Source organism: Urtica dioica, chromosome 5 (assembly GCF_054948205.1).
Source record: "Urtica dioica subsp. dioica isolate 48M chromosome 5, U.dioica_male_clone48M_v1_H2, whole genome shotgun sequence".
NCBI lineage: Eukaryota > Viridiplantae > Streptophyta > Magnoliopsida > Rosales > Urticaceae > Urtica > Urtica dioica.
The window spans coordinates 43,596,494-43,618,723 of NC_142760.1; the positions used below are offsets into that span (position 1 = coordinate 43,596,494).

Genomic DNA, 22,230 nt, shown 5'->3' on the forward strand with positions numbered 1-22,230 from the left:
GAAAATTTGAGAAATAATAAAAGAATCGGACCGTTTGGAAGATCGAGAAAGAAGAAGAAGAAGTAACCGTTACGGAACTCTTCTTCTTATTCCGATTCTTCAACACCTTTACCCAACCCCTTTCACCATCTCTCTCTCTCTCTCTCTCTCTCTCTCTCTCTCTCTCTCTCTCTCTCTCTCTCTCTCTCTCTCTCTCTTATCAGTTCCATCTTGTATTTTCTCAACTCAGCTCTTATTAAAAACAAAAAACATTCTTAATGGGTGAAACGAAAGAAAGCCACACAGTGGAAATGGGGGGAATTGAAAACCACCCTCTGTGGGAGATCTCGAGGAGCCCGGGGCACCTTCTTCTGCTGAAGCTGTGGCAGAGAGAGGAAGCGCTTTCGGGGAAGAGAACGTGTCGGAAAGAGACCCGAATGGAATCGGCAAAGCGCGAGGTCTTCCAGCTCACCTGCTTCTTCGTCCTCTTCCACGCCGTGTTCCTCACCACGGTCTTCTCCGCCTCCGCCTCCGGCGGCGGTGGGGCCCGCTGCCGGAAATGGTGGGTCCCGGGGCTGCTCTCGGGCTGGACTTCGGCGGCGTTGGCGGGGCTGGCCCACGTGAGGGTGGTGCGGTTCTGGAAGGCGGGGCGGGCGGTGCAGAGGGAGAGGACCGAGGGCCGGGCCTTGACCCGAGCCGTTCAGGAGCTGAGGATGAAAGGCTCGACCTTTGACCTCTCTAAAGACCCGACCCAGAAGAAGATGAGCCACAAGAAGAGCTCCAGTGTCCAGATCAAATGGCGGCCCGTCGACTTTTGCTCTCGATATCTCGTTACCGTTTGCCTCGTCTCGTTCGCGGCTCTTCTCGTCCCCGCTTCTAAGCTCATTCTATGCACTCTTTGACTCTCATTCTCATTCTCAGATTTTTTTTTTTTTTTTTTTTTTGTATGCTTATTTTTAAGTTCAAGCGACACTGCGTGTGTGTTGCTTGTAGCTTTATGTACCACAACATTCATTTTTATTCGATTCTTGAAACTATTTATTCACCCTTCCATGCAATGAGAAATCAAGCATTGAAACAAACTGGATTGATAAATTAATATTACATCAACTGTCTTGTCATACAGGTCCAAATATGTGTCCTTGCTACAATACTACAAAGCCTTTATTGTCTCAGGAAGTGCTTTCAAAGCCAAATATCCGAAAAACGCCTGTTAGCAGAAAAGAAAACTAAATGTGTTAGTGCGTTGGACAAAGAATAAAATTGTAATATAAATATTATGGGTATGTAATATAAATATTATACCTTCATCAGCAAGATATTTGTTCTTGTCATCCCCGGCATAAGCAAGCAAGTTGTATTTCGGATTCCACTCAACGCTGTTCATCGCAGCCCGGCAAGGAATTTGATGCACTGTCCGACCACTTTCAACGTTTGACTGTATTTCAAGCGAGAAAGAATGCTATCATCATTCATTATCATAATTGAGTATTAAAACCACTTGCTATTATGGCAAGTGCAAACACGCTTACAATATCGATGAACAAGTCCTCACTGGCTGAAGCAATATATTCGCCTGTATGATTAAACCCTATTGTCCTCACCGGCCATCTTGTCCATACACAAAAAAAAGAGCCTTTAAAGCTTATAACGAGATGTGTTGTTGGGCTGAAAATGATAACTGTAATAAAAAGAACTCACTCGAGTTTCGTAAATGTTCTCACGCAGAGCATCTCCGAGATATTCCACAGGCTGACTAACGAATCAGCACTTCCAACTGCAAAATGTCTGCAAACACCCGAAAAAGAAAGAAAGTTCAATATATATATAACATATATATGTATAGGTAAGAAACAACCTTCCAGTGGGGTCAATAGCGATACAGTAGCAACCAGCAGAATGAGCCATCAGAGTCTCAACCGGGTGAAGCGAAGGATATCCCAGAACCTCCACCGTTCCTGAAACCCAAACTCAAACAACACATTAGAACAAGAATCATTGTTTTCTCGCAATAAAAAATAAATTCTCCGATCCTCACCGAGCCCCGTTGTCAAAAAGAATTTATCACCCTTCATGTTCCAAGCAATCTCATTTACCTAAACCGAAACAACAACAAAAAGGAAAAATCTGTGTTAACATAAAAGGAGAGATTGGTTTCTTTAATTACAAAGAAAAAGGGAGTACCTCGTAATTAAACTTGCGCTTATGAATCGGCTTAAACTTGCGAACATCTAGGATCGTTAGTTCGTCATCCTTCGGGTTTCGAAAACAACGACAGAATCAAACATTTATATTTAAAAAAAAAAAAAAAAAAGAGTTTCCTTTGAAGATTTTGAAATGGGGATATAGTGACTGACCCGATTTCCAACGGCGACGTGTGTGCCGTCGGGTTTGTATGTGATGTTGATGTTCTCGCCGCTGAGCTCGGCCTGTTGAGAGCACTTTCCACCTGGAACACCAATCAAATCAAACCAAATGATAACATTTGTGCAGAAATGGAAAAAAGAAAAAAGAATCAGAGTTTACTCCGAGCGTCCCAAAGTCGAACGGTCTTGTCGCCGGAGGCGGTGGCGATGAGATCGGCGTGTTTAGGATCCCAGCAAAGCTGGTCCACGCTGTCCGTGTGACCCTTCAATTCAACATCTTTCACTTTGCCCTGTCAAAGTTTCGTCTCACTCCATAAGAATCGTCAACCGAGCGATTGAAAGTGACCTAACTCGATTTCTAGGCCGAGAAAAGCTTACGTGGGAGTGAGGATCGATGTGCCAAACCCTAGCTGTCTGGTCCACCGAGCCAGACGCGAGCTTGGTTCCCGTACAGTTCCAAGCCACGGAATGAACCTTCCAAATACAACGATGAACAATGAAATTAAATGAAATCGAAGGAAAGAGCAACTGGTTTTGTTACCTTCTTCTTGTGAGCTTGGTACTCTCTGCTATGGAGACTCTTGAACGGAGCTGAATCGTCCATTTTCCAAAGTCTCGACAGGAATTCCTTTGGGAGAGAAGCACAAGAGTGAGACTGGCCAGTTGTGATTTTGGGCTGGGCTTAGCTATGGTTGTGTTGATTGGGTTGGGCTGCTTTTTATAATAGGACAAACGACAATGATTAATTCTAGAAACGACATCCAAACAAATCCATGCTTTTTTTTTTTTGGATTCGTACTCTACAGTAGTGACTGAACTACTGCTGTAATTTAGTTGATTTTTTTTTTTTTTTTTAACAGGCGATGAAAAAAAGAGAAGAGAGAAGGGTTTGTGTGGGGTGAGAGTGGTATAAAAACGAAAGAGAGCTCGAATCCATCCAAAATCCACCGACGCTTCATCATCTTCTTCTTCACAATCTCACATTCACACTTCTTCTTAGGGTTTTCGATTTGGATCGAACCAGACCAACTGATTGATCCACCATAATGATGTCATCTTCCTCCGCCGGAAGGTACATGGCCTTCTCGCCGTCGCCATCTGCTCCTCTCTCGCCCTCGCCGCACTTCTCCTCCGCCGCCGGACTCCGATCCTCCTCCGCCGCTCTTCTCGCCGAACAAGAGAAGTAAGATCGCCTTCTATCCCCTCTTGTTCTTATCAGTGTCTCGCTGATTGCCATACTCACGGTTAATTATTTTCCTCCTTCCTTCGATTGGTTTTCTCTGTTCTATCATTGTCCAGATCTAAAATTATATTTTTTTTCCCGTATAATTGACTCGATGGTTTTATAAATTTGAAGTTCGGTGGTGATCGGTTTCGCCTATGGACCGATCCACTTGCTATTGCTCTGTTTATAGCTCTCACCTAATTTTTCAGTAATCGCTGGCTGTTTTTACTATCTTCTAATTGTTATCGGATTCAAGTAGTTAATATTCACTTTGAATTTACATGCACCGAGTTCGTATCTTTGATCTGAACATTGGTTAAACCAATTTGTAATTTTATTTTCCCCAATAATTAGAGCTTATATCAGCACTCGATTGCACTCACATGTTAAACTCTAGTTTGGCTGACTTGCTCAGCTTCTACAATTCACTCAGGTTCTGCAAATGTCTAGCTTTGAAATGAATCCAAGGAAACAAACTGTCAATCTCTTTAATAAACGTGGTTGGCTCATAATAACCACTGTAATACTGGTTTTTTTTCTTTGCGAATGACTTGGTATATTGTTATTATTTTTTATTATGGTTAATTGATTAATTTGAAAACTGGTTTCTTCTGTGTGAGCAGATATTTATCAGAGTTACTTCAAGAGCGTCACAAGATTGGCCCATTCGTGCCTGTGCTTCCTACTTGCTACAAGTTATTAACCCAAGGTAAGCATAGCATTTATTTTACACTGCAGTTTTTTTGCTTCAATGCTATCACTTTGATTAGAAGAACGACCACCAATTGCTGCTCAGCGGAGTTATTGCGCTATAGTTGCATTTCGGGTTGAATTTTAAAATTGGGTAGTAGTAGACTAAATTTCTTGTGATTCAGCTCCATTTCAACTGGGAATCTCGATGCCACTGCTTAGTGAATTAAGAGAGTTTCTGCTTGGTTGAATATGGATGGTTCTCTTTTTCTTACTAGGTAGTTGAAGTTTTTTTTAGAGTACCATGCCAATTTGTGTAGATTTGAATTTCTCTGATGACTCAAACTCACTATTTAGATTATCGTTTGCAACTGTTTTTTTTTTTTTCATCTCAAGGAAAAAAGTATGAGGACTATTTGTGGGGGCATAGGGTAGGATCACACGACACAATCATATGCGTTTATTTTTTTATGTTCTTGCTTAACAGTCGGAGAGGTTTGAGAATTGGCAACAATATGTGGCATGTGAGATAGCTGGTTGACTACGTGGGACCTACGTGGTTATCGGCCCAAGGAGTTTTAGACTTAAAGCACATTCTGTTAAGGAATCATTTATTCCTGACTACGAAGCGCTTGCTTGACCTGGCAGTTTTAATGAAGTAGAAGTACTTGTTTGAGTGACTTTTTTTTTTCTTTTCTCACTCACAGTTCGTAGGTCTTTATACTGTTTTCGCCTTTGTTTTATACTTTCAACTAATTTTCTATTTTGTTAGCTTTTTTTTTGTTCATGGGGTTAAGAGGTTTTTTTTTTTTTTTTTAAGTTTATTGTATCTCTGACGACGTCCATCGCGGAGAGATCAAGAAACAATTTCTTTAGAATAGCTGCTCATAGTGAATCTTGTCCCAGATATAGGAGCCTCCCAGATTGGTAACTTATGTAATAATCACCTAGCAAGTTTCTACATGCCTCACACTGACGACATAACCTTCACTACATGCATAAATGTACCCAGTATCGAGTATCGACGCATCTTTAACATTTACTTGACTTTAAGTTTGGGTTATAGAGCACTGTTTGCTGTGAAGCTTTGATTTTTACTGACTTGGAGCAAAATCCATTAATGTATTAACATTTTGTGGTGACGACTAACCTCTTAACCAATGCTGACTGGTACATCTTATTCTTGAAAATTGACATTTTTGGAGCAGAAATATTGCGTGTAACCACACTGTTGGGGAATGCATCAGTTTTAGGTCAAAGTGGACTTGAACATGCTAGCCCTTTGGCTTCTGGAGGAATGTTTTCAAACGGAGGTACTGAAGTGAATGGATGGGCGTCGCGGTTCCAATCAGAAGTACGGATACTAACCATTAACATAACCTTATTTACCGTCTAATTTTACTGTCTTTTAGAAGTGTTATTGACAACCATCACTTACATTTCTTTCTAACCATTGACTTTGTTTGAGTGCTTGCAATTGAATAACAGGTATACTGATCTGAAGCTAACACCAACAAGCAATGATTTGTAGATCTTACTTGTTCCAGAACCATTAAATTACTTTGATGGTTATTTCGTTGTCAAGATTAACATGATTTCAGTAATTAGCTTGCTGTCAATATGTATTTTTGACACATGGTTGCCTTTCCTGCTATTTGTGACAGAAGCTTGTTGCTGTGTGCTGAAAATAGACTGGTCGATAAGCCTGTTGTAGTTCTGAGATAGTTAGTCTCTGTTCTTGTTGTGTATAATACTGACCAACTGTGTTATGTAACCGCTTAACTTGTTTGGGGTTGGGAGAATGGATGCATAAGAAAAGAACCAAGGAACATAAAAAAAAAATATGTAAAATGAACCAGAATTTGAGCCAGCTTGGTTAGAAGTACTTATACTAGAAATAGGCCTTGAAAATAAACTTCTGCTTTTCTCATATATGATTTAGCGATTGTGTTGTAATCCTAGGAATTATTATGTTTGCTCGTTAATTTTTTTTTTTTTTTACATTGATATTGCATAATCTAAGAAGTTTTTAGATGTCTACCGCGATTTTCTTGCACTCGCTCATTTACGGAGGTCATTGAAATTTTTGGAAATGTTCAGATGTCGAGCTTATTGCAGCCATCGTCAACACAAAACTGGATGGGTTCTCACGGAAACTCATCAGGCCTGATTGTAAAGAGAACTATCAGAGTGGATATCCCAGTTGAAAAATATCCCAGTGTACGCATTGAACTCCTCATCTTTTCTGGTATGAGACGTCTGATTTCGTTTTTTATTTCAGAGTCTGACATCCGATTTCGTTTTTGGCAGTATAACTTTGTCGGACGTCTTCTTGGTCCTAGAGGAAACTCTCTCAAGCGAGTTGAAGCAACCACTGAGTGCCGTGTTTTGATACGAGGTCGCGGTAGCATCAAGGATCCAGCTCGGGTAATCATCATTGCGTCTCCTTTTCTTTGATAGCTTCGAGGTCGAGAACAAAGTCGTGACAAAAGTTGTTGTTCAATACAGGAAGAGATGATGAGAGGAAAACCCGGATACGAGCATCTGAACGAGCCTCTTCATATTCTGGTTGAGGCAGAGTTGCCGGTTGAGATAATCGACGGGCGTTTAATGCAGGCTCGCGAGATACTTGAGGATTTGCTGAGGCCAATGGTGAGCTTCGCATCTATCTCTATCTATCTCTGTTGCTTACGACGCAAGTAATTGGGTATTTTGATGAACTCTCGGTGTGTGGGAATGATGGTGATGAACAGGACGAATCCCAGGATTTCTACAAGAAGCATCAGCTGAGAGAGTTGGCGATGCTGAACGGGACGCTGAGGGACGAGGGTTCGCCGTCGCCGTCTCCGATGTCGGGGTCGGTCTCGCCGTTCAACAACAGCCTGGGAATGAAGAGAGCCAAGACCCGGGGGTAATGAGAGAAATCTACTCTCTCTTGTGAGTGAAAGTGAATTTGCTGTGGTGACTTGAGTTACGAGGCAGTGACTGTGTCTGTGGCAGTGTCGGACTCCAAAAAGCCATCGGGGCACTGGCACAACCTCTGTGCCGGTTCGTTCTTTCTTTGTTTCTCTCTCTCTCTCTATATATATATATATATCATTGTGTGTTTTCTGTCCTACTCGCCCGAGGCTTCATCATTCAGTTTTCCACAGTTATTACTACTAGGCTTGTTTATTTATTCTCTTCTATCACAAGACATTTAGTTATATCCTGCTCTGTCTGTCTAGGATGTTGTTTTTGGTTCAAATTTGTAGTCCGTAGAACATTTTAAGTTCAATCTCAATTCTTTGTTGTCATTATCATCAAGTCGTTTTCATATTGAGGTCGTTTTGCTTGCTTGTGGCCGAGCAAGCTTTAATATTCTATGGTATTGCTGCTTGATTTATTAAGACTTATTCCGATGCATCGAACCGGGAATTGATGTGTTGATTCAGCTATAAATGAAAAAGTGGATGTATTGATTCTTGAATATGTACACTGAAGCAATGAGGCAACTTTACATGCATTAGTTTGATATGATATGATGTGTAGTCGAGTGTTTATTAAAAAAAACAAAGGGAATCTGCGTGAAAGTCGTTATTGGGTAAATAAAGAAAAAGCAAGCCCGTGAGGATATCAAACTGTTTATCGGCGTTCCTCGTCATCTTCTTCGTCTTTGTCATCGTCGGCTTCATCGATTCCGACCCAACGTGTGAATGCAAATAGAAACTCTTTGAAGTTCACCATTCCATTATTATCCCAGTCCATCTCTTCTGCAACATCGTCAAACAAACACAAGAGTTTTCTAGTTTAGTAACCTCATATAGTTATGCTTCTAGATATATATAGAGAGTGTGTGTGTGTGTGTGTTTCTCTCTGACCAAATCTTTTCATGGCTATGCGGCCGGAAGAGCGTTCTCCGGATGTTGTTTCATTGATGGCCTCGACCATTTCACTCTTGCTAACGTACCCGTCCTTGTTCTTGTCCAAGAACACAAACGCGTCCACCAGCGTTTCAAACGTCGCCTCCAAATTTGGCACCGCCGTTTTCAATTTCTACAAAAATAATGAATCAGAGAAGTGACAATGGCATTGACACAACCCCATAGAGAGAGAAGAAAGTGTGATATAATTACGGTGTGAAGCGCGGCCTGGTCGTCCTTGAGAAGGTAGACAAGGCAGAGAAGCACGATGAACTCGTTGAACTTGATTCCCATGTCGTCGTTGAAATCGCAGGCGTTGAAGAAATCGCTCACTTCCTCTTCCGCGAAAGCGATTCCAAGCTTTTCGAAACACTTCTTCATCTCTTCCTGATCAATCGCGCCATTTGAGTCTTCATCTGTTGAAACACGAACAGCATGAATGAATGAAAAGTATCTCAAAGACGTAATATACATATTATGAGCTATGAAAATGGAAAGCATCCAAGTTTTGTACACACCAAAAAGCTCGAAAGTAGACTTGCACTTCCTCAAGCTCAGATCAATCTTCGGGAACTTCAAAATAATGCTGTTGAATGATTTCATGGCACTCCCCAGTGTCGCTCTTCGCTTCATGGAATCGACGATTTTAGCCTCCAACTTCGATTCCGGTGTACAAACGTTCCTTTGTGATTCCGACTTTGTTACTATGCCTCCCATTTTCTCGCTCACTCTAAAACACAAACAAAATATATATATTGAAGCGCAAATTCTAATCATCTAGGAAAAGATATCAATTCTAAAACAAGCGTGAAGCTATAATCAATAACTAAAAAAAAGTTTGTTTTATGGGAGACGTACCGTTGAAGCTATTCTTTGAATCCAAAAAAGATGAATATGAAACACAAGACAAGAACGCCGTCCAAAGGGGTGATCGGATGAATAGTCAAAAGATGTTTGATCAAGAGACGAGGTAATTTCAGACGGCAAATTCAATCAAGTATATGTTTTAATTAAGGTAAGAAATAAGAGGAAAAGTGATGAGACGATGTTTAGGCTAAAGTTAAGGAAATGGGTGTTTCAATTTCACTGAATTCCTAACCAAGCTTTGTGCTCTACCCACCACGTAATTCATATCTTATTCTTGACTCGTTTTCATGGGCTCTTATTTTACTTTTCCGTATAATAATTAAACAAATTTGATAGGGCTATATAATTATTATAATATATAGTGGGGTACGCACTATCTACAATCTAAAAATTAGAGCAATAGATAAATAAAGGGCAAAGGCAAAGTCAAAGAAGATGATTGTCATTGATCGACTTGTTTATTCATTTATCTAGAGCTTGATGGTATCAATGAAGAACAAATCACGACACTTAGAACAACAAATAAGCAAAAAACAAATAAGTGCAATTTACTACTCTTCTTTTTCTTTTTCTTTTTTCCTTTTCCAGTATGTAATTGAACAATCATTTTTTTTCACCGACAATAATACTCAATGATACGCTTTAATTGCACCGTAAGTACTTTCTCCGTTAAATTGGATGAAAAAACACTTACAACTTCTAATTTGGTGAAAAATTAATATATTTTTTCTTAAAATTAGTTCAACATTAGATATAAATGTTTATAATAAAAAAAAATTAAAAAAAAATCTCTGACCTCATGTATTACGTTTCAATTATATATTTATCCGTTTCAAATAGTTATTTATCCGTTCGCTTGAAATGATATGTTTATGGAATTTTCTCAAGAGATTACGGATAAAGTGTGTCATTTTTAAAGTAGTATTTTTATAATAGTTCTTTAAAATCTAATGTTTTTTAAAATTGTAAACAGAAAAGAAAGTTAAATACAACTAAAAACAATAAATCATTTGTAAAACAATCTGTAAACATAAGAAATTATTATAAAATTGCTATTTTCGCAATAAAATTTTTAGACAAGTAATTCTTTACCGCAAGTTAACCTATTGGGCCGGGCTAAATTGGGGAAGGAAAAGGAAAAGATCAAGATGTATTGTGGATCGATAGTTGACCTGACCAAGTAGTTAATTAGTGGCCTAAAATAACAGAAAATGGGAAAACCCAGGAGCCACAAATGTCGGGGAATATTGGTTATAATATTATTAATAATAAGATCAATAATAATTAAATAATGATGCAATGGCAGAGAGTCAATGAGGAGGTTAATCATAAATAAATTAACCCTTTGCTTCAAAACATTAGGGAGCAGAGTAGCTCTCAGCCTAGTCTCCGCGGTAGAGAATCTTTCTGTGTAGAGAGAGAGAGAGAGAGAGAGAGAGGCACACAAAATCAGAGGTCTGTCTGTCAGAAAAGAGGAATCACGAGACAAGACCGACCTTGGTAGTATTCCAATTCCACACTCTTTTTATTTTTTTTATTCAAACATAATAGAACAAATAAATATAAGAGAGAAATTCAATTCTCTAATTAATTACTACTAGTACCACTGCTTAGTAGTACACAAGTGCTTAATTGCGTTCTCGTTCCTATTAGCTATGTCAACTGTCCGTTACATGCTTAATACCCTATTTATATAGTGGTGTGTAAATATATATTGCCGACATTTCTCAATATTCTTACACACTATAATATAGTTATTTGCAAAATTAGAAGTTATAACAGCGCTGAAAGCAACAATTAGGTGTGACCGTGAATATGTAGGGTTAAGAGTTGAGACAAATAAGAAGTCAGTATCTCTCAGAAAATGACTTTTCCTCTCGAGACGATAAATAAACTCATATATATATATATTACTGTACAATTTTTTGTTTATTTTAACTTTACTTCACTCTCAAGTCTTTTTATTTTTATTTTATTTTAAGGGAATCACTCTCAAGTCTTTTTCTTCTTCCAATCGCCCATAATTTCTTATTCCTCCTATATTCTTCATATATACTCTTTGCCTAATAGCATCTCTCTCTCTCTCTCTCTCTCTCTCTCTCTCTCTCTCTCTCTCTCTCTCTCTCTCTCTCTCGTTTTATCCCTTTCCGCACAATAATTAGTTTACATCCGTGCATGCACACATATTTTTGCATTGCGTGTGTAGCTAATTCGAAAAATACCAATTTTATTTACATGTTATTAATAAAGTTGACCACTAATAGTAATAATAATATATTGAATTGAATTGAAGGTCCTTAATTAATTTTTGGAGTTTTCGTTTAATCACAATATATATATATATATATATATATTGTCAGATGCAGTAAGTGACAAGTCGTATATTTGTATACACACGTGTTAGGAGATAGTGAAATGATACTATATATGTATGTGTGTATCCAATGGAATATCATCATCACTTTCAATACACCAAATTCTTATTGCATGCTTTTGGATGCACATTTTGATGGTCCCCCGTCGTCTTCAACCTATACTCAATATATCAAAAATCTCTTCGCAACCCAATTATTGTTTTAATTATATTTGTTGCTCAGTTTTCCAAATGCATTACAATCTACTCATGGATATACATACCATATGTGTGGTCATGGGTATATGGTTGTTTTTATTAGGGTTGAAAAAATAGCCACTCTCTCATTGGTAAATGTAATGCATGCGTATAAATTTAGTATCATATTAGTGAAATAGTCCATTTATAAGATAAAAGGCTTTGAATTCATTTCTAGACATAGTAAGCAAGGTAGAAGAAAGGCATGAGAATAAAATGGCATGCAAAGGTCACTTTCTCCTTTTTGCCCTTTTGGTTTATTGTTCATCTTATTTCTTGTACTTTTACGAACCCATTGATATACCCAAATTGTTTTTATATATATATATATATATTTGGAAAGGGCACAAGTGTTGAATAGAGAGGTGGTTGTTGGGTTGTGGTAATAAATAAAAAAAGCCCAATTGGCAGGACCATAAAAACTTCTGTCACAGCATTTGTATGTAAGCAATAAATTAAATCCATGTGATTTTTGGGGAGTGCTTAAATTGATCCATACACTCACTCACCACATTAGTAATCACATCAATAGTAATTTCCGGGCGGTCCCTAGTAAATATTTATTGTCTCATATCGCCCATGACCTTACAATAAATTTATCTGCCCACAAACAAAGCTACATTAAATAAACCTAGCATTAGCTATGATGGCTTTTTACATGATTCATAAATAACTAAGATCTCTTCTATGTAAAATTCCATATTTCACGTCATTTTCAATCCCATCTTATTGTCGACAAATTTGAGTTCAAATACATGAGATTATAGTAGATCAACGGTATAGTTTATTGTGTCAATCTTTTTTTTAAAATGAAAATGAAATGGTTCCTTGTTTAGTTCTAGCATATTATTTTGATGGGTATTATAATAATTACTCCAATTAATATCATTATAATTTTAGCCTTGGAATGATTTATTATTTATTCATGGAAACTCGTACGTTGACTAAGAGGACCCTCGGTCCAAGCCGTACTACTAAATACCATACAGTATTTTTTTTAAGGAATATAGTATAATTTATTTATAAATACCAGCATTATTTTCATATAATATTATACGTACGTATACATCTATATCATAATATAGAATTGCTAAAGAAAATTTAAGTAAGTGGGATGACACGTATGCAGAGGTGGACTCGTCATTTACATAATAATAATATTATTATTAGCTACCATGAATAAAATAAAAGTAGTAATATTTCTATTTACTTTAAAATATAATAAAAAAAAGCAAGCGAAGAGAGACACTGGAACCTTCAGAAACATAAAAGCTTTTTGTTCACACAAATAACAAAAAGTAATTTTTATCTGCTCGAGAGTTTCTCTTAGAGATATATTATTGTATCATATTCATATATGTACATATATATATAGAGAGAGAGAGAGGGGAAAAACAGAAAAAGTAGTAAAAAGAGAGAGAGAGACAGTGAAGCAGTAACAAACAACAGAATATATATATATATATATATATATATATATATATATATTTATATAACTACAAATGAAAGGAAGAAGAAAGATTATAAAATCGTAAAAGCAGATCTTCGTCTCTCATCTCAGCTCGATTTTCTCGAGAAAATTCGCTTCCAATTTGTTCATTCTCTCTCCATTCATCCACAGACTCGCATTCAGCCTTATTATATCGTCTTTCTCACAGAGCTCTCGATCGTCTTCGTCTTTAGGGTTTTAACTTCTTCAAGGTATGTGCTTTTGAGGTTTTCTGAAATCTGCGAGATCCGAAGACTCATTGTAATCAACAGCATTGTCGATAAATGAAATTTTATGTTCATGTATATAAACACATTCGGGAATTTCAGAGTTTTAATGGCGACATTGATTTGTTACATAAATAAGAAGCGATGTTTCCGATTCTTTTCTTCCTAACGGTTTCGCTATTCCTTTCTTTAATGTCTCTCTGAGCCTTCTCTGCATTCACATCAATAAATGCGTTTGCTTTTTTTGTTTTTTCTTCTTTTTTTCTTTTTCTCAACCTATGTCCTGAGCTTGATTGACTACTTGCGTTTTCTTTTTTATTTCTCTTTGTTTTTTCATTTTATAATGACTTTTTTTGCTAAATGTGTTACATTACATCCCATGGATACCTTATAATTCTAATTACGTGTGTATTAAAGATTTTAGTTTCGCAGATCAACAGGCGAGTTTATTAAAGGAAAGAAAAAAAAACGCAACTTTTTTCTCATTCTAAAGGCGTAAACGAGGTCTATTTATCTGTATGTCATATAAGGGTTTAGTGTTTAGCCTATCTATTTGTTGATGCTTTTATTTGATAAGACTCTCGTGTGCTTGATGAGATTTTGTTTCAAAGGTAAATGAGGTGTTTGTGCTAGATTTAAGAAACAGAGTTTAATTTTTCTTTTCTTTCCCTTCAGCTACTTATTTGGGGCTTGAATTTTCAACATGCAAGCGTCTTCTATTTGGAATCTCATACTTCTGGGTTTTTTTTATTATTATTTATTTTTGTCTCTTTACTCTGTATTTTTGTAGAAGACAGGGATATGCAAGTGGAATTGGCTTCTCTCAAGCTGTTTTCATCGTTGAACAATTAGCCGAAAGTCTTAAAGATTCCTCCTTTATATTTTGCACTTAATTAGACAATGTCAGGTATGCTTTGCTTGTTGGGTCTGAATGGGAAAACAGTGTGTATGCCTTTACATCTCGTGACTGACGACTATGCTTGTTTGCTTGGAAAAAAGGCTTAGAAGGTCCGAGTGGTCACGATGAAATCAGAGACAGAAGATCAGATTACGAGAACTCGGAAGACGAGAGACGGCGATCGAAGATCGGCAACCTGAAGAAGAAGGCGATAAATGCTTCTACAAAGTTCACTCACTCTCTCAAGAAAAGAGGGAAGCGGAAGATCGACTACCGTGTTCCCTCGGTCTCCATCGAGGATGTCAGAGACGCCAAAGAGGAAAGCGCCGTCCAGGAGTTTCGCCGAGCACTTCTCGACCGCGATTTGTTGCCGACGAGGCACGACGATTACTATACATTACTAAGGTGAGCGAGTCAATTTTTTTATTTATTTTCTACCTTATTTGGCCACTCTGCTGATTTAAAGCTTGTCTCTTTCTTTTTCAATTTGCAGGTTCTTAAAAGCTAGAGATTTTAACATTGAGAAGACGACACAAATGTGGGATGAAATGCTTGATTGGAGAAAGGAGTATGGAACGGATACGATTCTGGAGGTAAAGATGCCAACTTTTACTGTACTATTTTTAAAGAAATTCTGAGGATTCGGGTATCGTGGGGCTTCGTATCTGCTGACTGACAACTCTCTTGGATATGATATTATCGATAGGATTTCGAGTTTGAAGAGCTTGAAGAGGTCCTTCTGTACTACCCACAAGGGTATCACGGGGTCGATAAAGAAGGCAGGCCTGTTTACATTGAGAGGCTGGGAAGGGCACATCCGAGTAGGCTCATGAGAATAACGACAATTGATCGGTACATGAAGTACCACGTTCAAGAGTTTGAGAGAGCCATTCTAGAGAAATTTCCCTCCTGTTCAATCGCAGCAAAGAAACAGATCTGCTCTACCACAACCATACTAGATGTGCAAGGACTGGTACGAAAAATCTATGTTGAACTAGGTCCAAAAATCATCATCATCATCTGTTTTTCTTTTCCCGCAACTAATCGATTTTCCTTGAAATACAGGGTGTGAAGAACTTTTCTAGGGCTGCTGCGAATCTCCTGTCTTCCATGGCAAAGATAGACAACAGTTATTACCCTGAGGTATCGGATAGATCCCTTTAATATTTATGTCAGACCAATTCTTTGCACAGAGACTAATTATTTCCGGGGACGAATATAGACATTGCATCGTATGTACATTGTGAATGCTGGTCCGGGTTTTAAGAGGATGCTCTGGCCGGCTGCCCAGAAGTTTCTCGATGCAAAGACAGTTGCGAAGATACACGTAAGACATTGCAAGTTTCTGACCTACGTATGTACTATGACCTCGAGTAGTCTAATAAAACTCTTTTCTTTTGGGTATATTTCAGGTTCTTGAACCGAAATCACTAGGAAAGCTACTTGAGGTTATTGACTCGTGGTATGTCTAGTTGATGTGCTTTGTTTGGGGATTTAGGTTGAGAGAATTTTGTTGTTGATGGTTTCCCTTTCAGTCAGTTGCCGGACTTCCTCGGCGGATCGTGTTCATGTCCTGGCGAGGGTGATTGCCTGAGGTCCAACAAAGGCCCGTGGAACGATCCCGACATAATCAAGGTATAAATACTAGAATGGATTTGTAAAAAGCCTGAAACTTTTGGTGGTCTCATTGGAATTAAGATTTATCTTTTCTCATTTGTAGCTTGTACACGATGCTGAAGCAACTTTTGTGAGGCAAATCACTAGGGTGACCAGTGACCATGACCAGCAAAAGTTTGACTCCTATGTACAGAGTCGTCCGCTAAAGGCAAGCCTTTTTTTTTTTTTTTTTTCTTTTCGGGCTGCATGTTTACGTATCTTAAAACGACAGAGTCTGAACTTGATATCTGAAGCAGGGAAGAGCGAGTGATACATCAACAGCAGAGTCGGGGTCAGAAGATATCGACGACCCTTGTTCCCCGTACAGACGAAGGAGTACAGCAGTTCCTCGGTTGGAACCAGTTCGCGAAGAAGTACGTTCGTCGTTCTCTTAGTTGACAGTGTTGCTCTAAATGCGTTGTTCATCTCAACTGTGTGATTGGTTCAGGTCAGGGCATCAGATCCTAATGCGTATTTCAGCTGCGATGACCACTTTCCGCTGGTTGAGAAGAATATAGGTAGCGATTTACGGCTGAGACATTTTAGGAACGAATCACTTTGCAAGGGTTTATCGTCAGCTGGTTAGTAACTCCTCGGCTAAATCCACCGTCGAGTTTGCCGTGTATGTTTATTTCTAAACCCCGTGATGTCTGTGAATCAATCAGGTAGTGTGATAGGGCATTGGTTGAGCAACGTTAGGGGAAAAAGGGAAGTCCAAGGCATGGTTAGAGGGGTGATATCATTGTTGTTGAGAGTGTTGACGATATTCCGATCGCAACTTTGGACGAGGCAGAACAACATTTACCCGTCCGAGTCTAATCGTGTTGTCGTCGAAGAAGAAGAAGAAGAGGAAGAGGAAGAAGAAAACCTGGTTCTTCCGTGCATACAGCGCCTGGAGAGACTGGAAAGCGTTTTCGACGCGCTGTGTAACAAGCCAGCTGAGATTCCGTTGGAGAAGGAGAAGATTCTAATGGAATCGTTGGATAGGATCAAAAGCGTTGAATTCGACCTCGAAAAGACCAAGAGAGTACGTGGATTTTTTCCTTTTTTTAATTTGTTTAGTCTTAGACGATTCGACATAAACTAATTTAAAAGAATTTGTTCAACAGGTGTTACATGCCACGGTGGTGAAGCAAATGGAGATATCCAGTTTGCTGGAGAGAATACAAGAATCGAATTGCCGAGTAAGTCAACGATATATGGATATATCAAATGCGTGTAAAAGTCAATCTAACATGAGTGTGTGTGTGTGTTGTTGCAGAGAAGAAGTTTGTTTTGTTGAGATTGGACACACAACACAAATCATATCATATCCAAATGTATAAAGCTGAATGTGTAGAGAAATTCCAAGGCTTTTTACAAGCTCAGCCTCAGCCACAGACGGACACCGAAGACCTGTTTTTTTCCGGCTTATATTCGTTGTTGCATTAGACATAGTTGTCTTAATCTAACTAACGCTAATTTGACTTTTGTAACCTTTGCACACATTTAATAACATATATGTAGAGAAATTGATTATCAAAACGCTTTTTATTTACAAGTCAAAACTCCAACTGCTATTAATATTATCTATATATAATCAACCCATATGATATGTGCATACCAAGGTGTTTTGTGTTTTGCAATTTTGGGTTAGCGAAAGTGTTAAAATACAATGTTTAGGCATTTTTTGTGGGCCTGGTATACACATGGATTGTGTAATGACAGCCAACATTTGGTTGGAAATATTTAGATTATAGGTATGATATGCCAATTTGTTTTATTTTTGAAAAATCCCAAAACAGAAGAAATAGCGACGTGACCTCCATACACTGCCACGGAGTCGCAAATTTTTAATATAATAAAGGGTAAAAAAAAAAAAACAATGTCAATAATTTGTCAAATATTGTAGATAAATATCAAAAGTAACAGGTACATAAAAATGAGACCCGTCTATCACTGTCATATTAATTTAACTGTGCTTGAAATTATGAAGACTCGAACTCAAATATTCGTTGAGAGAGAGAGAGAGAACTTAAAAACGCGGTTTGCTGTGGAGAGAAGAGAGAAAGCAAAGCAGTGTTGGTGTTGGTTTGTCTTGCTGTAACCCATAAATATTCGTTTTACCATTTCCTCTTAAATAATAATATTATAACATATGACATCGTAGACTTTGTTTCTGTGTCCCACTTCTTCTACTACGCTCTTCCATTTCTATCCAACGCACAATCTATTCGAATTGGCTTCGCTTCTTCTTCCAGTGGATCGCCATCATCGCAAGTACAAGCTTATGGAGCTGGATCGGAGCTTCTGTGTGATCTTCCCCTTGGTTTTCGTGGCTCTCCTCTTCTCTGCCTCATCTGCCTCTTTCATTTCAGGTTCTTTCCCTTCCCACCTATTCAAAATTGATCAAGAGTTTGTGTGGTCTCTGTTGTATAATTAAAAAGCGACGAAATTTCAGATGCTGCTCTCGATGCTCACACTTCCACTGGTCGCAACCTTCTTCAGGCCAGAAAAGGTTCCATCTTTAAACTCAGAAATTAAATTCCTTCTTTCTTATCTAGCTGCCTTTAAGATCCCTTTCCCCAATATTCCCGGGGTTCGCAAAAAGATCGGATTTTTATGCTTTATCATCAAAACGAGATCTAGGATATGAAGTCTCATCCTGGCCGTCGATAATTTTTGTTGTGTTGTGTTGTGTGTTTTGTGGGCAGGTTGTGGTGTGAACTTTGAGTTCCTGAACTACACGGTGATGACGAGCAAGTGCAAAGGGCCACACTATCCGGCGGAGAGCTGTTGCTCGGCGTTCAAGGACTTTGCGTGCCCTTACGCAGACACGATCAACGACCTCTCCAACGACTGTGCCTCCACAATGTTCAGCTACATCAACCTCTACGGTAGATACCCGCCGGGCCTCTTCTCCAACGAATGCCGCGAGGGCAAGCAAGGCCTCGAGTGCCCCGCCGGGCCCCCCAACAGCCTCGACATCAACCACTCCGATCTCGCCGCTCTTCCCTCTCTTCTCTTCTCTCTCCCACTTGTGTTTCTGCTATTGCTAAACCTCTTCTGATAATACTATTCTTTTACTAACTCATCTCACACTTTGTGCTTCCTTTTTTCATTCTTTTCATTACCTATCTTGTTTATTATTATTCATGGAGTGATTTTCTATCCTTCCATTGTAATTGTATGCATGGTGTCCTCTCCCATAATCATTTCATTTATATATATGAAACACTATCACACCATTGCACAAAGTTGTTATATATAGTATACAATCTCATTCTAGTATAAATTACACGAGTATTCTGTAAATCTATAGCTTATTTCTCACACCTGTAATAAATAGCACAAAATCGTCACAACAGTCATGGCTGTTTCCGTAATCGAGATAACTATATATATAATCTGTAGAGAAGTATGATCACGGGACGGTGATGCATTTACGCGGCAAGAGTCACCAGAGGTGTTTTGTTCTTGTCTTTTGCCGAAACTGCTTCTTCGTGAGGCACCACCGACCTGGGAACGTGCTTAGCTGATCTCGACACAGACACACACCACAAACAAGACATTTCAAAACCAGACCGCTTACGTTGCCGTGGCAAACACATCGACAAAAATGAACACACGACGCTTACATTGCTGATGATCTTCGCGCCGAACCACGCCGTGTCCGCATCGTGTGGCGGAGGAACCACCGTAACTCCATTCAACGTCGATGGAGTGATGAGTCCGTGCAATTCTTTCTCTAGCCTCTCTGAATACAGCATTGCAAAAAAAAAAAAAAAAAAAAAAAAAAAAAAAAAAAAAAAAAAAAAAAAAAATCTACTAGTAAGATTCAGAGTCGGACAAAACAAGTCGGGAAATTGAGAATCACCAGCCAGTCCGGGGAGACAAGCAGAGCCTCCTGATAGAACAACGGTGTTGAACCAAGACTCGTCGGCTGTCAATTCGGCATCTCGGCAGTGGTCCATGCAAAGCGCCACAGCCTGGTGAAGACCCATCGTACGCCTGTCCCGACAAAAAAGAGCCTCTTAAGAAGAAGAAGAAGAAGAAGAAGAAAAAGGCAATAACTTACAATCCTCCCATTCGTGGCTGGAATAAGAGCTCTCCCGTTTGGAACCGCTCTTTTGACAGTGTGAACCAACCTTCTCCCACGGCTTCAAACGACCCTCGTGTGTCTTTGAGCAGCTCAGCTTCGTAGTCATAAGCAACGTAGCACAGTTTCTGTACGACAATGCTATTATTGTTCCCAAATTCAAACTTAATGCAACATCCTGAAGGCTATACATGCTTCAAGGGGAATTCGTGATATTTCATTTAACGACGATATGATGATGATGATGATGATAAATTTACCTCTTTGAGTGTGCGAACAGTGTAGAGTGATCCAAAACTGATGTTGTTTTGTTGCATGAGCTCCCTAAGAAACCCAGTAAGTTTCAGCGCTCCCAGTCCCACGACTTCAACGCCCACTTTCCGCATCACCTTGCCACGTAAAACTAGGCACAAATAAAGGAACCCCAGTCACGCGAAGACCATTTATCTTTATACTTTAGTTTCACTACAAATAGTTTGTTCTTTTTTTTTAACATTTCAGTTGCTACAATGATATGACCAATATATCATATCGCTACTGATTCCTTATATCCAGATAATGCGAAAGGATGAGTTGGTTATTAGTGAATACTATGACTCTGGGCTCGGCTTTTTTTTACTCCAATCCTAAAAAAACCAACGAGTCGCACACTAAGCATAGCAATTATAAACTTCGGACCAATGAAACAAACAAACTTATGCTATTCTTACTTGGAACAATTGATGTGACCTGGAAACCGACATTAACGACAATTCCCGAAGTCCTTCTTGCTGCGAACAAAGCCAAAGTCGCCTACACTTCCCAAACGCACAGTGTTTATGCTTCTTCTAGATCATCCATAGCGAAAACAAAAAGGCCAAAACAAGGATGAGAACCTGATTGATTGCGCAAACCGCAGGAACGTTCATTTCAAACAGAGTCGCGTAAATTGCTTGCTTCAGTTGCTGCCTCGATGCTTTCGCTGATTCCGTGTCTGCATCACAAATCACATCAAACACACAGCAATCGAAAAAAAAAAACAAGAAAAAAAAGGGAAGGTTAAGAATGAGACGGACCATCGTAATGCAAGATGGGAATGGACACAACCACCGGCTGCGCCGCTGGTTTCACCTGCATTCTATTATCATATATTTATATTTATACGCGATACGAACAAGGAATCGGTGAAAAAGCTCTCTTCCCATTATACCTTAGAGTACTGACTCAGATTATACCTGTTGTAAGTAGTGACGAAAAACTGGCGGAGCCTGGAATACATCGGAGACTCGATGTTGCCGAATTCCTGCAGAATCGAACAATTTTGTTATATATATATATATTCAACGGCAATTTATGTTGTGTTTTGAACGACAAAGACCTCACCAAAAAAGTTGCAGAGCGGCCCGAAGGGCCCCAGTATTTGCTCCAACCGAACTTGCAGTACCCCGAACCACCTTCATATGAATCAATATTGTCAAATTCACAAAATATATATATATATATATATATATATATATATCACATTCAATGAAAAAAAAAAAGTTATTTCTTTATTTACCATCGATGATAATCGAACCCGGAACTTGCATACGCTGACTGTAAATGTCTACCCATGACAGCTCAGGCAATTGGCCGGAAATCGTTCTGAGTCCAACACAATTATTCATAAAAGTCTCGAATTCGATCACTTATGTTATATATAGACAGACACAATGATAGAGCTCAAATTCAATTGAAATGCGACAAGTGAACTCACTGAAGAGGATAACCGGATCTCAAATTGTACTCGGCGAAGAGAAGAGACTGAGATGAGTCCGTAGTGTTCTGGAGGAAGAAAAACCAGAGCTCGTTCGTGGAAGCCATGGATTTCCAGTACCTGCTCACAGCTCTCATCTTCGCCACATCCTTCGGGCCAGCGAGTTTCAGGATTTGAATCGAAACATCCCAAGGAATCTGATCGAAAGCCGACGAAATCGTCTCCGACGCAGAAGAAACCGAGAGCCGATTCCGCTCCGCCGCCGAGTCGGAGCGATGCGAAACCGATTCCCACACTTTCCTCAGCAGCGTAGCCATGGAATCAGTTGGATTTCATCAGAGAATTTGATCAAAAGTCAAATATTTTTTTCCCCGGGAAGTTAGATAAAACAATTAACACAGGAAATAAATTTTGGTCGATCTTTTGACTTTTTTACGTTGGAATTGGATATTCTGAAGAAGGAGATGATGAGGTGTAAGGTCTCCGATGGTGACACGTAGACAGAAA

At 39.0% G+C, this 22,230-nt stretch overlaps 7 protein-coding genes across 7 annotated transcripts; 4 read left to right on the top strand and 3 right to left on the bottom strand.

The window, feature by feature from the left end:
- The first annotated feature begins 186 nt into the window (after positions 1 to 186).
- On the top strand, positions 187 to 898 carry LOC149398852 (RNA polymerase II elongation factor). The gene has a single exon (XM_089615613.1). The coding sequence runs from the start codon at positions 258 to 260 to the stop codon at positions 879 to 881; it is 624 nt and encodes a 207-aa protein (XP_089471739.1). The 5' UTR covers positions 187 to 257; the 3' UTR covers positions 882 to 898.
- A 137-nt stretch (positions 899 to 1,035) lies between these two features.
- TEX1 (Transducin/WD40 repeat-like superfamily protein) lies at positions 1,036 to 3,029 on the bottom strand. The gene is made up of 11 exons (XM_089615612.1): positions 2,887 to 3,029; positions 2,724 to 2,819; positions 2,506 to 2,635; positions 2,337 to 2,428; positions 2,164 to 2,232; positions 2,018 to 2,075; positions 1,838 to 1,937; positions 1,681 to 1,767; positions 1,512 to 1,590; positions 1,285 to 1,417; positions 1,036 to 1,189 (listed from the first exon to the last, which is right to left on the bottom strand). Exons 1-11 carry the CDS (start codon positions 2,947 to 2,949, stop codon positions 1,152 to 1,154), a joined length of 945 nt encoding a protein of 314 aa, XP_089471738.1. The 5' UTR covers positions 2,950 to 3,029; the 3' UTR covers positions 1,036 to 1,151.
- Positions 3,030 to 3,232: 203 nt separating this feature from the next.
- On the top strand, positions 3,233 to 7,729 carry LOC149398854 (RNA-binding KH domain-containing protein). The gene is made up of 7 exons (XM_089614798.1): positions 3,233 to 3,528; positions 4,194 to 4,279; positions 5,469 to 5,614; positions 6,361 to 6,480; positions 6,571 to 6,687; positions 6,769 to 6,912; positions 7,014 to 7,729. The coding sequence occupies exons 1-7, from the start codon at positions 3,392 to 3,394 to the stop codon at positions 7,173 to 7,175; spliced, it is 912 nt and encodes a 303-aa protein (XP_089470924.1). The 5' UTR covers positions 3,233 to 3,391; the 3' UTR covers positions 7,176 to 7,729.
- Positions 7,698 to 9,303, bottom strand: LOC149398855 (Calcium-binding EF-hand family protein). The gene is made up of 5 exons (XM_089614799.1): positions 9,021 to 9,303; positions 8,681 to 8,892; positions 8,376 to 8,578; positions 8,121 to 8,295; positions 7,698 to 8,012 (listed from the first exon to the last, which is right to left on the bottom strand). The coding sequence occupies exons 2-5, from the start codon at positions 8,877 to 8,879 to the stop codon at positions 7,885 to 7,887; spliced, it is 705 nt and encodes a 234-aa protein (XP_089470925.1). The 5' UTR covers positions 8,880 to 8,892; positions 9,021 to 9,303; the 3' UTR covers positions 7,698 to 7,884.
- Positions 9,304 to 13,019: 3,716 nt separating this feature from the next.
- LOC149398856 (phosphatidylinositol/phosphatidylcholine transfer protein SFH13-like) lies at positions 13,020 to 17,522 on the top strand. The gene is made up of 15 exons (XM_089615297.1): positions 13,020 to 13,341; positions 14,147 to 14,263; positions 14,356 to 14,659; positions 14,748 to 14,847; positions 14,961 to 15,227; positions 15,320 to 15,397; positions 15,477 to 15,581; positions 15,667 to 15,716; positions 15,790 to 15,889; positions 15,975 to 16,079; positions 16,168 to 16,284; positions 16,359 to 16,491; positions 16,576 to 16,937; positions 17,020 to 17,094; positions 17,172 to 17,522. The coding sequence occupies exons 2-15, from the start codon at positions 14,257 to 14,259 to the stop codon at positions 17,190 to 17,192; spliced, it is 1,824 nt and encodes a 607-aa protein (XP_089471423.1). The 5' UTR covers positions 13,020 to 13,341; positions 14,147 to 14,256; the 3' UTR covers positions 17,193 to 17,522.
- Positions 17,523 to 17,873: 351 nt separating this feature from the next.
- On the top strand, positions 17,874 to 19,157 carry LLG1 (LORELEI-LIKE-GPI-ANCHORED PROTEIN 1). The gene is made up of 3 exons (XM_089615299.1): positions 17,874 to 18,267; positions 18,351 to 18,407; positions 18,604 to 19,157. Exons 1-3 carry the CDS (start codon positions 18,180 to 18,182, stop codon positions 18,957 to 18,959), a joined length of 501 nt encoding a protein of 166 aa, XP_089471425.1. The 5' UTR covers positions 17,874 to 18,179; the 3' UTR covers positions 18,960 to 19,157.
- On the bottom strand, positions 19,138 to 22,134 carry ARP8 (actin-related protein 8). Its single transcript, XM_089615298.1, has 12 exons — positions 21,724 to 22,134; positions 21,526 to 21,611; positions 21,351 to 21,421; positions 21,203 to 21,270; positions 21,044 to 21,105; positions 20,864 to 20,961; positions 20,699 to 20,780; positions 20,249 to 20,391; positions 19,968 to 20,116; positions 19,767 to 19,900; positions 19,528 to 19,646; positions 19,138 to 19,424 (listed from the first exon to the last, which is right to left on the bottom strand). Exons 1-12 carry the CDS (start codon positions 22,038 to 22,040, stop codon positions 19,347 to 19,349), a joined length of 1,407 nt encoding a protein of 468 aa, XP_089471424.1. The 5' UTR covers positions 22,041 to 22,134; the 3' UTR covers positions 19,138 to 19,346.
- Between the last annotated feature and the right edge of the window lie 96 nt (positions 22,135 to 22,230).